The sequence below is a fragment of the Callospermophilus lateralis genome, chromosome 4 (genome assembly GCF_048772815.1).
Source record: "Callospermophilus lateralis isolate mCalLat2 chromosome 4, mCalLat2.hap1, whole genome shotgun sequence".
Lineage (NCBI taxonomy): Eukaryota > Metazoa > Chordata > Mammalia > Rodentia > Sciuridae > Callospermophilus > Callospermophilus lateralis.
In genome coordinates this window covers 9,481,834-9,494,484 of record NC_135308.1, presented here as the reverse complement: position 1 = coordinate 9,494,484, position 12,651 = coordinate 9,481,834, and the positions used below count along the sequence as shown (strand labels likewise).

Below are 12,651 nucleotides of genomic sequence, written 5' to 3'. Positions count from 1 at the left end.
TGACACTGTGGAGCTGAACAAAATGATGGATGACAAAGTATAGATGAAAGGAACACGTTTGTTACTGTTGTTCGTACAGGGCTATTTCAACACTTAAACGTCACGAGAGGGACGGGAACAAGCAAAAGGGAGCTGGGGCCGTTTGTAAGGTAGAAGATAGAAAAGATGTAACAGATAAGTGTAATAGAAGAATCCATCACTTTTCATTGATCCCTTATTCCTACTAGAAGTTCTTGCACAGTTGACTTCCCAAAGTCTTTGAGCATTGAGTCTGTTGTGGAATGCTAATTAAGTGCCTTTATTCTGAGGGTAGGCAGTTTATGAAAACTGCTCGCACCAACATTTGAAGTTCCATGTGTTCTCAGTCATTCCAGTGGTGTGAAGATCTTCAGTAACTGCAGTCTGGAAGATTTCGCACATTTTATTTCAAAGCAAAAATCCGAGTGTCTTCAGAATCATCCACGCTTAGAGCCGTCTTACAAGCAGGCGGCGGTGTGTGGGAATAAGGTTGTGGAGCAAGGAGAAGCCTGTGACTGTGGAACTGAACAGGTCAGGACTAATGTGGAGAGCTTTATTCCAGAATTGCCTCAGAAACTGAATTAATTTTTATAATGCTGTACTGTCATTTCCCTCCATGGACCACCCCTCCTTCTCCATGAGTGAAACCACATATTGCTTTATAAGTCCATTGATTTGTAGACTATCCATAAAGTGATCTAACTTTTTAAATTCTAGCTTTATTGAGGCATAGTGGACAATGAAGCAATTGTAAATATTTGGTGTACACAAATCCTGACGATTTGATGTGTGTACACATTTTGTGATATTTACCTCTATCAAATTATATTAGTAATTATATTATATGCTGTATTATTAATATATTAATATATTTGATATGTACATATATTAATTTCTCTGTCTCTGTATCTCTAGAGGTCTGTCTCTGTCTCTCTGTCTCTCTGTCTCTCTCTCTCCATCTTAGATAAAACTGCCAGAGTTAGAGGGAAGTTGGAAGGGTAGAGATAAAGTCAGGATAAAGTGAAGTAAATGAGATGAAAACTTGAAGTGAAACTCAAGAGTGAGCTTTGGGAACACTCCCAGTAGGTGGTAATAATGAACAAGGGGGAATCAGGAAGATGTGAATTTTTTGTTTGCCAACATATTAAGCATCTATTATTAAAATGTCCACCCAATAAATAAAAATTGGAAGATGCCTGAGAGCATTTGATTTGCCTTTCAGGAGTGTGGGGCAAACAGGCCTGTATGCTGCGAACACAGCACATGTGCTCTGACCGCTGGTTCAGAATGTGACTCGGGACCCTGCTGTAGTGAATGTAAAGTAAGAATTTTTTTTAAAAAGCTTTCTATGTGACTTAGATAATGACAATCATTATTCTGTATAATGCTTGTATATTCACATTCTGCTTTATTCAATATAACTTACTTCACTCCCTCAGTTTTCCAGAAAAGGACATGTCTGCCGGTCTGCCGCCAATGAATGTGATCTCACTGAATACTGCAATGGCTCATCTCAAGTATGTCAAGAAAATGTCTTTATCATAGATGGGCATCCCTGTAGCGAAAATAAGTGGATCTGCATCGGGGGAGTGTGTAGAAGTGGGGATAAACAATGTGAAGATCTATTTGGCCAAGGTATTTATAATAATTTTATTTTCCATATATGTGTTTTTCTGGACACTAAAAAACAAAGTAGCTGTCTGTGGTGGTGTACACCTATAATCCTCGTGACTCAAGAGCCTGAGGCAGGAGGATTGCAAGTTTGAGGGCAGCCTCAGCAACTTAATGAAACCCTCAGCAACTCACAGAGACCCTGTCACAAAATTTTTAAAAATAAAGACTGGGGGATGTAGCTCAATGGTAAAGTGACCCTGGGTTCGATTCCCAGTACTGCATCCCCCATCCAAAAAAGGAAAGAAAAAGAAGTAGATGTTAAGCTTTACTTGTAATCAAAATTGAATAGATTGAATAAGAATAAAAATTAAATGCACTAATTGCAACCTAGCAAATATCACACTATTTTCATTAACAAAAACAGGTATGTATTGAGTAATGCAACATTGAGAGAACATTCATAAGTGAATATTTTTTTAAAAATACACATGTGAGAAAATTGTGCCAAAGTTTAAGAATTTGGGTTGCCTTCCACAGTAGAGACCATGGATATAAGCAAATGGGAAAAGGGGAAGAAATTTTTAAAGTGGATCTTCCGAAGATTAGTTATGATAGTCTGCCACAAATTGAAAAATTGTGATTAAATATCTATAAACTGTAGAGAACTATGGCAGTATCTTAGTAAGACTATTTTTTAAACAGACATCATCAAAACAGAAGAAAAGGTAGCAGACCTCTGTCTCTGCAATGGTTGATAAGTTTGAGTTAGACAAAGCTTCCTGAAGTAAGAACAACTATCAAAATGGAAAAAGAAACTTAAAATTTTATTTGGAAGAGTTGCCGAGCTACCAAGGCCAGGAGACGGGTGCCTGGAGAGGAGAGGTCAGCCCCTGAAGCATTGCTACTGTGAAACTGACGGCTGAGAGAAGAAGTAGGTGAGGAAACCCTCAGCCCTTGTAAGCTGGGCAGCTGGCAACCTGGACAGAGCTTCCCGCAGTCTCAGGGAGCTGGGAGGAGCAACGTTCCTGTTTAGCCTGTGGCAAGGGACACGAGCTCTTGTGGATGCCCTACATTTTCCATGGGGACCCACTGAGGACTTGACCTTGGCAAAATGTGGCTGGGAAGTGGTCAGCCACAGGAAGATAGAAGCCCACCTTTGTGCTAACACCCTTCTCATTGGATCCACTTGTATCCTGAATACTGGCTGGAAGCAAAGCACAGACCCTAGCTGGAGATACGTCACCCTTGATGTCCCCAAATCACTGCATGTCAAAATAGGAACTACAGAAGAGGGTGACACAACAGACAACAGAAGCAAGGGGAGTGAGGATGTGAGAATGGGGAGACCTGTGCAAGAAAATACAGGCAAAAAAAAAAAAAAAAGAATGAAAAGTTGGGTGTGATCCAGAGAGATGTGGATGCTGTGAAGCATAGTATATGGGAATTTTTTGAAAAAACGAAAATATGATGAAGTACAAATATCTAGAACTGAAATTAAGAGCTCAGCTAGATCTGATGGCTCCACAATGTCTATCTATGTCCAGAGATCTTGTTGTACACAGAAAACACACGCAATTTTATCTGCCAGTGTGGAAAATTAAGTAAATATTCAAAAATAAAAGTAGGAACATGATGAGTTCTCTCACAGATTAATCGTACTGGAGTGGCATGACTGACGAGTAAATTATAAGTCTGAAGAAAATCTGCACATCGTGGCTCACAGAAAACAAGGAAGGGCAAACTCAGAAAAGTTCCTGAAAGGTGCGAGGGCCTGGTGGAGCACTTGTGCAGGATGTGTCAGACTCTGGGAGGGACTCACAACAGAGCGAGAAAACAAGTTATGAAAACCTGATGACAAAGAGATGAACGCATGTGTTATGGCGACCCAGATGGAGAAACGTAAGAGAATGGGCCATCCCTACTACCCATTCAGGAAAAGCTCGAGACGGAAAAGAAAAAAGAATGACTGAAAGGTGCGTGAATCAAATGACGTTTAACCTTACAAATAGGAAAAAAATAAATAAAAATAAAAAGACTGGCTTTAGGATAGAAATGATCAGTGGCCAAAGTGTTGGATAGTGTTGGACTGACATAAGTAAACACCCATGTCACAACCTGAACCTAGCATGAGGCAGGAGGCTAAGCACCACAAAAACATCTGATGCACCCAAAAGAGGGCTAGAACAGCATGGGGGAACTAGATTAGGAAAAAAACAAAGACTGAGGAGGTTCATTTACATTTACATATTTCACAATTATATTAATTCTAAAACTTGTGTTAAGACTTAGTCTTAGGGAAAAGATGTGGCATATAGGGAGAGATGCAACCAGGAGAAGATAACTAGATAGAAAATGCAAGCGCCGTTGAACTGGTGGGAGTCGTAAAGGTATTGGCACCCAAGGGAGCCCGTGACAACCAATGGATTCGATTTCCACCAAAGAGTAACCTCACAAGTAAGAGGTCACAATAGCCAACCGTTTATCTTCCTAGGAACATTGGAAGATTCTGGAAATTGAAGATTGGGCCAAACTAAGACAGAGATCCTCTAATGGGGGCGAGGGAGGGGGCGCATAGAAGAGTTTTAGCAGCAGGAATTGCAGGGGGACTCTCAAGACCATGGATTATGTTTCCACAGAGCTCGTGTGGAGTTCTGAAGCAGCTCAGAAACTGGTCAGGCAGGTCAAAAACATTAAAAAGGCATTTAAAATTTCCCTACAGTCTCCAGAGGATGAACAAAGGCTAAAAGGGAGAGAAATCTTGCCTCTTATAAATCCTAGTCTTTCTCTAAAATTCTTGTGTTGTATGTAGAAGGGTCTCTGTCAGTAGGCTAGGAAGCTATCCATTATTTTTTCTTTTTTAAAATGTCTTTATAAGACATTACAGTTATATATATAGTGGTGGGGGTTCATTGTGACATAATCATACCTGCATAGAACATAACTCGCTCCATTTCAGTCCCCAGCACTTCCTCTTGTCCTCACCCCCTCCTTCCCCCTATTTCCCTTCTTGTACTCTACTGGTCTTCTTGTATTTATTTATTTTTTAATTGGTGTTTTATAGATAGGCATAAAGATGGAATTCACTGTGGGACACTTATACGTGCACAGCATAATTTTGTCAACTTCATTCCACGATCCTCCCTTTTCTGCCCCTCCTCCCTCCCCTTCAATCCCCTTCCTCTACTCCGCCTATCTCCCCTCTCTTTTTATTTGAACTGCCTACCCCCCTTACATTGCTTTAGCTTCTGCCTGTGAGAGAAACCATTTGACCCTCAACTTTCCGAGCCTGACTTATTCCAGTTAGCGTTTTTGTCTCCATCTCCATTTACCAGAAATGCCATAATCTCAATCTTCTTTATTGCTGAGTAAAACTCCATTGCATATGAATACCCCACTCATTTGTTGACAGGCACCGGGGCTGGTTCCGTAACTTTGGCTTTGGTGAATGGGACTCCTGTAACCATTGATGTACTTGTATCACTTTAGTATGCTAAGTTTAGTTTTTGGATACATACTAAGAAGTGGGATAGCTGGGTTATAGGGTGGTTCTATTCTTAGTGATTTGATGAATCTTCATACAGCTGTCCAGACGGGTTGCACTAATTTGCAGTCTCACCAATAATATATGAGTTTATGTTATCTCCTACATCCTCACCAGCATTTATCATTATTTGCTTTCTTGCTAATTGTCATTCTAACTGGAGTGAGATGAAAGCTCAATGTAGTTTTGATTTACGTTTCCCTAATTGCTAGAGATGTTGAGCATCTTTTCATCTATTTGTTGGCAATTTGCATTTCTTAATGTGTATTTATTTCTTCTTATCTTTTATTTTTAAGAAATGACTCATTTGCCCTTTTGTTGATAGGGTTATTTGCTTTTTGGTACTCGTTTTTGGAGTTCTTTACATATTCTGGATATTAATTCCCTGTTGGAGGAGTAGCTGGCAAAGATTTGCTCCTATTCTGTTTGCTGTCTATGTTCTTCTTACCTTTGCTGTGCAGAAGCTTTTTAATTTGATGCCATTCCATTGAATTCTTGGTGTTGTTTCCTGAACTTAGGAGTTCTATCGAGGGAGTCATTGCCTGCACTTGTATTTGGAATGTTGACCCTATGTTTTCCCCTAGCAATTGCAAAGTTTCTGATTGAATTCCTAGGCCTCTGAACCACTTGGAGTTGACTTTTGTGCAGGGTGAGAGAAAGGGATCTGGCTTCATTCTTCTATATTTGGATTTCCAATTGTTCAGCACCATTTGTTTAAAGGGCTTTTGACACCTTTGTCAAGATGTCTGTGCTGGTTTGTCTCTGTGCCTTCTGTTCTGCTCTGTTCCATTGGTCCGCATGTCTGTCTTTACGTCAGTACCTTGCAGTGTTTGTTACTACCACCTTTGTAGTATAATTTGAACTAGGTATTGTGGGGCTTCTGGCATTGTTGTTTTTACTCAGAATTGCTTTGACTATTCTGGATCTCTTATTCTTCCATTGAATTTTAGGAATGTTTTTCTAGTTCTTTGTTTTTTTTTTTTTTTTTAATTAATTTTTATTGTAGGTTGTTCAAAACATTACATAGTTCTTGATATATCATATTTCACACTTTGATTCAAGTGGGATATGAACTCCCATTTTTACCCCATATACAGATTGCAGAATCACTTCAGTTGCACAACCATTGATTTACATATTGCCATTCTGGAGTCTGTTGTATTCTGCTGCCTTTCCTATCCTCTACTATCCCCCCTCCCCCCTCCCCTCCCCTCTTCTCTCTCTACCCCCTCTACTGTAATTCATTTCTCCCCCTTATATTTTCCCTCCTTTCCCCTCACTTCCTCTTGTATGTAATTTTGTATACCCCTGAGGGTCTCCTTCCATTTACATGCAATTTCCCTTCTCTCTCCCTTTCCCTCCCACCTCTCATCCCTGTTTAATGTTAATCTTCTTCTCATGCTCTTCTTCCCTACTCTGTTCTTAGTTACTCTCCTTATATCAAAGAAGACATTTGGCATTTGTTTTTAAGGGATTGGCTAGCTTCGCTTAGCATAATCTGCTCTAATGCCATCCATTTCCCTCCAAATTCTATGATTTTGTCATTTCTTAATGCAGAGTAATACTCCATTGTGTATAAATGCCACATTTTTTTTATCCATTCGTCTATTGAAGGGCATCTAGGTTGGTTCCACAGTCTTGCTATTGTGAATTGTGCTGCTATGAACATGGATGTAGCAGTGTCCCTATAGTGTGCTCTTTTTAGGTCTTTAGGGAATAGACCGAGTAGTGGAATAGCTGGATCAAATGGTGGTTCCATTCCGAGCTTTCCAAGAAATCTCCATACTGCTTTCCAAATTGGCCGCACCAATTTGCAGTCCCACCAGCAATGTACAAGAGTACCCTTTTCCCCACATCCTCGCCAGCACTTGTTGCTGTTTGACTTCCTAATGGCTGCCAATCTTACTGGAGTGAGATGGTATCTTAGGGTGGTTTTGATTTGCATTTCTCTGACTGCTAGAGATGGTGAGCATTTTTTCATATACTTGTTGATTGATTGTATGTCCTCCTCTGAGAAATTTCTGTTCAGGTCCTTGGCCCATTTGTTGATTGGGTTATTCGTTATCTCATTGTCTAATTTTTTTAGTTCTTTGTATATTCTGGATATTAGGGCTCTGTCTGAAGTGTGAGGAGTAAAGATTTGTTCCCAGGACGTAGGCTCCCTATTTACCTCTCTTATTGTTTCTTTTGCTGAGAAAAAACTTTTTAGTTTGAGTAAGTCCCATTTGTTGATTCTAGTTATTAACTGTTGTGCTATGGGTGTCCTATTGAGGAATTTGGAGCCCGACCCCACAGTATGTAGATCATAGCCAACTTTTTCTTCTATCAGACGCCATGTCTCTGATTTGATATCAAGTTCCTTGATCCACTTTGAGTTAACTTTTGTGCATGGCGAGAGAAAGGGATTCAGTTTCATTTTGTTGCATATGGATTTCCAGTTTTCCCAACACCATTTGTTGAAGATGCTATCCTTCTTCCATTTCATGTTTTTAGCCCCTTTATCAAATATAAGATAGTTGTAGTTTTGTGGATTGGTTTCTGTGTCCTCTATTCTGTACCATTGGTCCACCTGCCTGTTTTGGTACCAGTACCATGCTGTTTTTGTTACTATTGCTCTGTAGTATAGTTTGAAGTCTGGTATAGCTATACCGCCTGATTCACATTTCCTGCTTAGAATTGTTTTTCTTTGAAGAATGTCATTGGTATTTTCATGGAAATTGCATTAAATCTGTAGATTGCTTTTGGTAATAGGATCATTTTAGTGATATTCATTCTACCTATCCAAGGACCTGGGAGATCTTTCTGTCTTCTAACATCTTCCTCAATTTCTTTCTTCAGTGTTCTATAATTTTCATTGTAGAGGTCTTTAACCTCCTTGATTAGATTTATTTCTATATTTATTGTTGTGGTGGGGTTAGGGGTAGATGAGTGTGTGTCTTTTGAGGCTATTGTGCATGAAATTATTTTCCTGATTTCATTTTCAGGGGTTTGTTGTTTATAGAAGAAAAATATTCATTTTTATATACTGATTTTGTATCCTGTTGCTCTGTGAATATTTTTTTTATCAGCTCTGGAACTCTCTTCCAGTGGAGCTTTTAGTATATTTTAAATATAGGGCTAAATCATCTGCAATCGGTGATAATTCTTCTTTGTATCCCTTTATATCCTGGTTTTAATATAAGGTGTCCCCTCAAATCTCCTGTGTTACTGAAGGAATATTCAGAGGTAAAATGGTTGAACTATGAGAGCTGTAAGCTAATTGGCCTGTCCTTATTTGAATGGACTAGGTGGTCATTGAAGGCAGGTGAAGCATGACTGGAGGAGGTACATCACTGGAGCCATATCCTGAAAGGGTTCACCTTCCCTGTGGCCTGGCCCCACCCTGCCCCCACCTTTGTCTCTCTCTCTCTCTCTTTCTCTCTCTCCTTTCTGAACCCACCATGAGCTGAGCACCTGTCCTCTGCGGGACGCTTTTCCCCATGATGCCTGCCTCACCTTGGGCCCAGAGTAATGAGTTGGACTGAAACCTCAGAAACTGTGAGCCCCAAATAAACTTTTCCTCTTAAGTTGTTCTTGTAAGGTATTTTGATCACAGCGATGCTAAAAATATAACTTAAACAATATCTTGCCTAATAGCTCAAATTAAAATTGCAGGTACTATTCTGAATAGGAGTGGTGAGAGTAGGCATCTTGACTCATTCCCGATTTTAGAGGAAATGCTCCCAGTTTCCCACCATTTGCTAGGATGTTGGCTTTGGGTTTGTCATAAACAGCCTCGATGATGGGGAGATAAATTTTGTGGTTTCTTCGGTGTTTTTATTGTGAATGGATGCTGAATTTTGTCAAAAAACCTTTTTTTTCCTTCTGTTGAGATGATCTTGTATATTTTTGTCCTTAATTCTATTTGTACGTTGAATTACATTTATTGATTTGTGTATACGGACTCATCTTTGTATCCCTGGAATGAAACAAACTTAAGCATGATGTATGGTCTTCTTCATATGTTTTTTAATACAATTTGCTATTATTTTATTAAGGATTTTTGCATCTATGTTCAATAGAGATATTGGTCCGTGGTTTTCTTTACTTACATATCCTTATCTGGTTTTGGTATCAAGTTGATACTGACTTTGAGGAATGAATTTGGAAGTGTTCTACCCCTTTATATTTCATGGAGTGATTTGGGGAATCATTGGTTATTAGTCTTTAAAGGTCTGGTAGAATTCAGCTGAGAATCCGTCTGGTCTCGGTGTTTCCTTTGTTGGAAGGCTTTGTATTACTGCTTCAATCTCGTGGCTTGTTGTTGGTCTGTTCAGTTTTTTATATCCTCTTGGTTCAATGTTGGTATGTCTTATGTGTTTAGAAATGGATCCATTTCTTCTGGATTTTCCAATTTATTGGAATATATGTTTTCAAAATAGTCCCTAATGATCTTTCTGCATTTTTTTTTGGTTAGCTTAGCTAATGGTTTACCAATATTTTTTATCTTTTCAAAGAACCAACTCTTTGTAACATTGATTCTTTGTTGTTTTTTTTTTATTCTCTGTTTTGTTAATTTCAGCTTTGATCTTAATTATGTCCTTCTTTGTACTTATTTTATTTTGTTTTTGTTTTTCTAGAACCTTGAGATATATCATTAGGTTGTTTGGGGGTCTTTCTGATTTTTTTTAAATGTAGGCACTCATAACTATAAAATTTCCTCTTAGAGCCCTCTTCATAATGACACCAAGATTCTTATATGTTCTATTTCTTGTTTTAGTCAGCTTTTTCATTGCTTTTACCTGATAAGAACAATTTTAGAGAAGGGAAATTTTATTTAGAGCTCACTATTTCTGAGATCTCTACATAGATGACCAACTCCATTTGTCTGTGCCCGGTGGAAGGGTGTGGCAGAGGAAAAGAGCTCAAAATATGACAAAATAGAGAAAGAAACTAAGTTTGACTCACTAGGAAAAAATATAAACCCCAAAGACATGCCTCTAGCCATGTCCTATCTGCCTAAAGGTACCAACCAACCAATCCATTCAAATGGATTAACGTACTGATTAGATTAAGGCTCTCTCATTACCGGATCATTTCACCTCTAAAATTTCTTGCATTACTTAAAAATTTTTAAATTCTGTGATTTCTTCTATAATCCATTCATCATTTAAAGTATATTGTTCAATCTCCATGTGTTTACATAGCTTCAGTATGTATGTTGTCTTGCTGTTTCTAATTTCATTACGATCTGATAAGATGCAAGAAATTATTTTGATTTTTTTTTATTTGCTAAGACTTGCTTATGACATAAAATGTGTTCTCTTTTGGAGAATGTTCCATGAGCATCTGAGAAAAAAAAATGAATTCAACTATTGTTGAGTGAAATAGCTTAGAGATGTCTGCTATGCCCATTTCATTTATAATAAACTTTGGATCTGAAGTATCTTTACTGATTTTATATCTGATTGGCCTACTTATTGTTGATCGAGGTATGTTGAAATAGTTGGAATTGTTGTATTGGCGTCTAGCATTTGTTTTATATAATCAGGTGCACCCATGGTGGGGCAGAAATATTTATTACTATTATATATATATTCTGGTTGGATTGTTCCTTTTACCATTTGAAGTGATAGCCTTTGTCTCTTCTAATTAATTTGGGCTTGGAGTCTGCTTTGTTGAACATAAGTATGGCTACTCTTGGTTTTCTTTTAGGCTCCATTTGCATGGAATATTTTTTCCACCCTTCACTTTCAGCCTATGGATGTCTTTGCTAAGAGGTAAGTCTCCTGCAGACAACATATAGTTGAGTCTTTTTAAAAATCCACTCTCCAGTCCATGTCTTTTAGTTGGAGAGTTGAGACCATTTACACTCAGTCTTATTATAGGGAGATGTTTACATTATTTCCTGCCTTTTTTAAAGAAATCAGATGTTATTCTGATTTTTTTACTTTCTTCTAAATGTTACATTTTCCCCTGAGGCTTTTAAAATTCCATCCTTATCCCATATATTTGTCATTTTATTTATAATGTCACACAGAGGTTCTTTTTTACATACTGTATGTAGATGTCCATATCATCCCTTATATTATTTCACTGAAATGGCTATCAGTGTCATTAGCCTGTATCTCAGTTATGGCCTCAATTCCAATAATTCTTATGTTGGGTCTCTTAATGTTGTCCAAGAGACTTTTAACTGAATTTTTAATCTGATTTACTGTGTCTTTCATGCTGAGGTTTCTATTTGTTTCATTTTCAGAACCCATCTCTCTTTATTGAAATTCTCTTTCAAATCCTGTGTTTTCTCTCTTGATCATTGATCATTGATCACCTTAGCAATAAGCTTTTTTCAATTCCTTGGGATTTCATCTACTTTATTATCTGTGGATTCAGCCAGTGGGGGGTTATAAACTTTTGAAGGCATCTTCTTGGCCTGTTTTCTAATGTTTTCTGAGGTCCTATATTTGTGCATGTGTTGAGGTGGATCTCTCCTCCTCTTTAATGTGAAAGTCCTTTAGTGAATATCTCTTCATGAGAAGCACTAGACTTTGAGTGTGTCTTAGCTTCCACACATTTGATCAGCATAATCAAGTGATAAGTCCAACCACCACTAGCAATTTGAGAAGAGAGTAACTTCAAGTAACAGTGGTAATTTAAAAACAAGCCATATGTCAACATATGCAATAAGAGTTATTACCAAAAATCTCTGCAACTCCATTAACCAAAGAGAAAAGTGGGTTAGAAATAATATAGACTATGTGAAGAGATCAAGCAATAGTTACAGTATGCCAAGTTGAATTAGAAGATTAAAAGGGATACAGAAGTAAAATGAGAGAAAAATGGATAAAGGAGTGGAAGAGGACGGACATGGAAAAAAAAGGAGAAGAGGTATCAAAAAAGGATCCAAATAATGACAAAATACATAAAATTAGAACTCTGGTGAAATGCAAACTGTGGAAAGACATTGGGGAGCAATTTACACGAAGCAGTTAGTGTAATAACTGTCTTACAGATATTCAATTTTCTTCTTGCTGAGGTTTCTGAACTGGAGATCTTTCTTGGATTTCAATTTGAGACTCTCCCAACTATGAAGAAGTCTGTCTGACACAAATATATTGCTGTTTGTTTTCAGCTCTTACCCAGACTGGCCAAATTTGTTAGGGAGTCTAGATGTTCAGCTCCATCCCCTCCTTATCTGGCAGCCTCTGTTGGTAGAGCGTTGTTTGATTCCATGCAGACTTCACAATTCAAATGGCTTTGCAATTGTGAAGGTGAGAAGTGTTATGGTCTGGAAAATGTTCCTACGATTCCAGGATGTTAAAATTTGTTAAGGTTTATTTTATGTCTCAAATATGGTCTACCTTAATGTTTTATATATTTTTGAACAGGATGTGTATTCTGGGATTGTAACTTTTAGTGTTTAATAAAATGAAGGTCTATTAGGTCAAGTTAGGGGATATTAGTTTTCAAGCATTTTATACCTCTGCCTTCTTGTTTAT

At 38.0% G+C, this 12,651-nt stretch overlaps 1 protein-coding gene across 1 annotated transcript in view; it reads left to right on the top strand.

The window, feature by feature from the left end:
* The window catches only part of Adam2 (ADAM metallopeptidase domain 2), a 59,845-nt gene that overhangs the window by 29,804 nt on the left and 17,390 nt on the right, over positions 1-12,651 (top strand). The window contains exons 12-14 of the mRNA XM_076853540.1: positions 366-549; positions 1,241-1,339; positions 1,458-1,653. Coding sequence (XP_076709655.1) covers positions 366-549; positions 1,241-1,339; positions 1,458-1,653 — 479 coding nt within the window. The remainder of the gene's footprint in view (positions 1-365; positions 550-1,240; positions 1,340-1,457; positions 1,654-12,651) is intronic.